The sequence below is a fragment of the Trypanosoma grayi genome, assembly GCF_000691245.1.
Source record: "Trypanosoma grayi strain ANR4 Tgr_794_V1, whole genome shotgun sequence".
NCBI classification, from domain to species: Eukaryota; Euglenozoa; class Kinetoplastea; order Trypanosomatida; family Trypanosomatidae; genus Trypanosoma; species Trypanosoma grayi.
The window spans coordinates 1-5,340 of NW_008826413.1; the positions used below are offsets into that span (position 1 = coordinate 1).

Sequence of the window (5,340 nt, forward strand, 5' to 3'; positions counted from 1 at the left end):
ATATATATATATATATATATATACACCCACAACACGCGGGGAATTATCCTCTAAACAGCAGCATAAATGCCCAGCTACGTGCTGCTGTTATTCCGGCTGACATGACTCGGCATCCGATGTGGCTTCACCACAAAGTGCTCAAGCACCTCCGGCACGGATTCCGACCCCGACACCTGCACTGGCTGCCACCGGCTCGGCCACTTACGCAAATGTGGCGGGAGGGGCTTTGTTTCCGCATTCGTGAACTCAGCGACATGCCTCGTGTCACGCAACCACACCTTTGGCACGCGCTTCTCTGCCACCACGTAGCCGTGCAGCTCTCTGGTTTGCCCATCGATGCGAAAGCGAACGAAGTGTTTGTAATCCTCAATCTGAAAAGAGGAGAACGCTGCGTCGTACATAAAGCCAAAGAAGTAGAACGACACGAACAGAAAAACACCAATGATGAAAGAAACGAGAGGGGTTTCTAGCAGCCAGTAAACCAGCAGCAGGTGAAGGTAGTACAGGAAGATGTGTACGCGGTCAGCCAAGTGGGAGAAGGTGCCCGTGACGTCCGAGCTAACGTGGTGCGAGAGATACGCCAAGTTCTCCACAACGTCCAGGCTACGCAATACCATACACACGCCCTCAACGACCGGGCTACCGTACGCCGCCAACTGCACCTTCTTCATCACAGAAGAGATCATGTGACCCTCACCAAGCAACTCGCGCGTGTGACTGAAGACGGTGTCTGCAGCGCTGCGCACCTGAACCTCCATCATACTGCCCCAGTGCTCCTTGCTCGACAGAAGCGTGTGATTGTTCGTCATGTACACGAGCGTTGTTTGCACCAAGGCCAGCATGCCGGTGGAGGCGAGTACCACGAGCGCAGTCCAGTGCGATGCGTAGATCACACGGAAGACCACACCCCGACTGCCTGATCCACCAGAGAAAAATACAGAGAAAAAAAAGAGAGCCACGGCAAACGACACAATGGCTTTGCTGAAGGTGAACACGAAAAGCTCCTGTGTCAGCGTCACAACGCTCGCAGCAAACTGAGAGGCATCTGTGATGTTCTGCACGCGCTTGTCCTGCATACTCAGCGGGAGAGTTGACACAATAAGGCCGAAGCACAAAAAACCCGCAATAATATCAAACTTCCAGTTGATGAGGCGAAAACCCACAAGTCGCGCAAGGATCGACGTCATATCGTTCCGCGGCGGAAAGGCCGATGAACGCCTATACTCTGTTCCCTGTGACACGACAGGATTGTTGAGCGCTCCATGCAGAAAGGCACCACCCCCACCACTCACAACAAGTGTGGGGGCCTCTGACAAAGCGTCCGCGGGTGAGTGGCGCGAGTAGTGGTGAATGTCACCACATATTCGCAGCCGCAGCCGCGTGCCGAGAGCGTCGGCAACCATGTTTAATTGTGACTGCATAGGAGGCAAACGGCCTCCTTGAGCGGCTTCGTAGACCCACGCGGGCTCGTGACAAGCCAAAATAGCACACGCCTCTTCGTCCAGGTGCTTCTCAATAAAGTCTGTAAAATAATTTCGCTGTCCACTGTCAATATCAGCAACGTTTCCGGTGTCACCACAAAACACATACCAGTTATGCGGCAGCGCCAGAATGAAGAAAGAGCTTCTCTGCGGCAAAAGCCACCCCCCAAGCCAAGAGTCTTCAATGATGTGTTTTTTGAACGTTACAAGACCATCCAGCCAGTCGTGGTTGCCGGGAATAGCAAACATGAGCGGCACACTGCGCAGAGCCTCACCTTCGCCAGACTCACCACTCAAGGGACCACTGCGACGGACCATCGCCTCCACTCTTGACGCAGACAGCATAGAAACATACGCTTCATCTCTGCACTTTTCATTCCGAACCACCAACTCATCGTACCGTTCCCGCACCAGCTCACGCAACCCACCGCAGGCTCGAAGCGCATCTTGGTAGGGTTCCCGCAGACGTGTTTGGTACGTCTCGTCGGTGGGGTTGGGGTACGCCAAGTCCCCACCAATGATCACAAACGACGCACGTGGAAGATAATGGTGCTCCTCCGGCTCGTAATCGTCAAGTATGATTGAAGTCCCACTGACGCTTCCTCGGGATCGCCTTTGCTTGGGCACCGAACCGCAGCGTGAAGGCTTCGCTGACGCGGCCGTAAACGACGCGTTGCGGGGGCGCTGCTTGACGCCAAGCCCAGCTCCCTTCGCCCTCCGTCTTTCGGTCGTTGGCAGCATCAAAAAAGGCTGCGCCAGAAGACGGGCCATCTCATACGTCGAGTTGAATCCATCCCCAACGTCACCAATGAAGTCGAACCACACATCGCTCCCTCGATCGGCCAAAGAATCACTCAGCGACGGCCTCTCCGCAGCTGGGGGCCCTCCCACCGCCTCAGCGTCGCACACCGGGTCTGCGGCTACACCCAACCGACTCACAAAAGAGAGATGGAAAACCTTCGGCGCCGAGTGCAGCTCTACACAACGCTGGTCAAACGTCAAGAAGTTCAACAGCGCCCCCAAAGATGCCTGCAACGCCGTACCCGCAATAAAGGTCGAGAACCACGGCACCATGCCAGGCCGATTCACGGGGTACGAGCCGGACCTAAGAAGTTTCAGCTCCTCGGGAGAAGCGGCAAAGCTACAACTCGCAGGCCCCTTTGACGTAGCAACTATTGATTTCCTGTGTTTCGTTATCCGCCGCGGCTGCTGCTGCAGCCTCCGCCGGTCACTACAAGCCTCCACAGCAGATGCCTGAGACCCTTCCTTCCGCATATCGAAAACCTCACTCCACAGCAGCCCACGCACCGGGTCAAATCCACGCACCTTTTTGTACTGATAGTCCAGTGCCATGAAGAGAACATTCAACACGCTCAGAAGCATCAAAGTTAAGAATGGGGTTTGATGGGTCGATCGAGGGCACACGATATCCACGGCACCCTCCAGCCACGGTGACCAACGACGCTCCTGCAGCTGCATACAATATCCGTAGTGCACTGTCGAAAATAGGGAAAGCAGCAGCGCGTTCAACAACACAATCGTCACAGTGGAGCCATACGTGAGACTCAACCCCCAATCCCGCTTCTTCTTGTGCACATACAAGATTATGAGGGTGGTCGTAGTGAATGTAGGGAAGAACACAGTCGCCACAGCGTCCTCCTCGTTTGCGCTCACTTCAAGACGGGAAGCTCGCCTGGACTCAAAGAACCGCGGCCCGGCATGAAAGAAGAGAATCACAGCACCGAGCCACGCCTGAAGCACTTTGGTGACCTGCGCGTACCAGTCCGTGCGGCTGTTAGAGTGAACGCGGAAGGGTGCGTGAAACAAATACATCCACGAAAAGAGCAGGTCGTACGTGATGACTCATTTCACGTCCGGCTGTAGAAGCAGCAAGAACGAAGAGACGACATCAGCGCACCCCTTCACCTGCTCATATGCAAGCTTCATCATGTGACAGGTAAGATAACTAATACACTGTACAAGGCACAGCGGAGCACAAAAAAAGACCAAAACAGAGTGCGCACAGGAGTACTCCACTCAGGGGCGCCCTTGCTGACAGACACGCAAACGCAAACAGTCGACATGCCTCCTCACAACACAGTTCTCGGGCGCCTCAATTGGGATAGTCCCGCAAGGGTGGAAGAGCGTGGCATCCCACTCAACGGGCCCTTGCAGCAGCCACCAGACCACGGGGGACAACGATTCCCGCACAGGGTCGGCCGGTGAAGACGGCGAGTCGCGGCTGAAGAGAGGAGAGGAGGAAAGAGAAAGAGGGGAGGGAAGCAGCTCATGAGGATGTGGCTCTGCATCAATTCGTGTGCGCGTCGCACACGTCGGTGGAGGACAAGTTCATCCAGTGTCTAATCACGCTGAGCAAGAGGGGTCGGTCCAACGGCCGCGGGGGGCCATGCGCAGCACAACGTGGCGCACTCGTTCCATCCTGTCTACCTACACACACATGCACACGCAGAGTGTCAACGGCGGGGCGAGGGGAAGGCATTGAGCGCAGCGGCCAAGCGGACGAAGAGGGCACAAGAATCGCAACACAACCCGCTCACCAACCAGCCACTCCGGCTGAACAAAACAAAACAAAAAGATGGGTCCCGTTGAAGACGAAATCAGCTATGCACACAAGGAAGGCAACACACAGTAAGGCCGACGTTGGGGGGAAAAAAAAACATTTTGCTTCTCCGTCGGGTTGTCAGGCCACGCAGATAGCTGTTGTCATGAAAGGACGCAAAATGTGTATTCCACCCTACTCGAGCAAAAGTGGTCCGCTATTTCTTAATAGCAAATCCTCAGTGGCCCGAGAGATATGAAAATGACCCTCCCATCTCAGCACACATTTATTCACAACCCCATTATCAATACATCTGTCTTTTTCATTAGCGGCCCAATATCTTTCACATCAAAACCGGGGGTTTTGGCGCCCGTTTACCGCGGGAGCATGCCTTACAAATTCACAGCAGACACGAACCACTGAAATAAATAGGCCGAACCCACTCCAATATATTACGAAAAGCAATCATGTGCACAACATGGAGGAGGCTACAAAGCAAAATTAAAACAAAGAGCAGGGATAAAAGAAGAAAGGACAAATAAAGAAGGACTCACTCTCCATCCTAGTACACAATGTTAATATGCTGGGGAAAAACAACTCATTGCATGTATCCACCTCCCGGCGGATATGCGACTTGGCCACCAAACGCTCCCTGTGGCTGAAATCCATTCGGTTCAGGGTACTCACCAACGAAAGTGTTGGCACCATAAGGTACCTCGCCACCCACACACCCTAACGGACGCATGTTGGCCATACTGCCAGGACCATTCGGGTTGCCCATACCACCCTGCCGTCTCATGCCTGTCACTCTATTCTGTTGGCCCATCCTCACCACACTGTTCTGCTGGCCCATGCTCGCCACACTGTTCTGTCGGCCCATTCTCGCCACACTGTTCTGCTGGCCCATGCTCGCCANTGAAATCCATTCGGTTCAGGGTACTCACCAGCAAACGGGTTGAAACCATAAGGTACCTCGCCACCCATACCCCCCAACGGACGCATGTTGGCCATACTGCCAGGACCATTCGGGTTGCCCATACCACCCTGCCGTCTCATGCCTGTCCCTCTATTCTGTTGGCCCATCCTCACCACACTGTTCTGGTGGCCCATTCTCGCCACACTGTTCTGCTGGCCCATGCTCGCCACACTGTTCTGTCGGCCCATGCTCGCCACACTGTTCTGCTGGCCCATGCTCGCCACACTGTTCTGTCGGCCCATGCTCGCCACACTGTTCTGCTGGCCCATGCTCGCCACACTGTTCTGCTGGCCCATGCTCGCCACACTGTTCTGTCGGCCCAT

At 54.7% G+C, this 5,340-nt stretch overlaps 2 protein-coding genes across 2 annotated transcripts; both read right to left on the reverse strand.

Moving 5' to 3' along the window:
- Positions 1–74: 74 nt before the first annotated feature.
- DQ04_07941000 (hypothetical protein) lies at positions 75–3,314 on the reverse strand (the record flags this gene model as incomplete). Its single annotated transcript, XM_009315362.1, has 1 exon — positions 75–3,314. The coding sequence occupies one exon, from the start codon at positions 3,312–3,314 to the stop codon at positions 75–77; it is 3,240 nt and encodes a 1,079-aa protein (XP_009313637.1).
- Positions 3,315–4,869: 1,555 nt separating this feature from the next.
- DQ04_07941010 (hypothetical protein) lies at positions 4,870–5,340 on the reverse strand (the record flags this gene model as incomplete). Its single annotated transcript, XM_009315363.1, has 1 exon — positions 4,870–5,340. The coding sequence occupies one exon, from the start codon at positions 5,338–5,340 to the stop codon at positions 4,870–4,872; it is 471 nt and encodes a 156-aa protein (XP_009313638.1).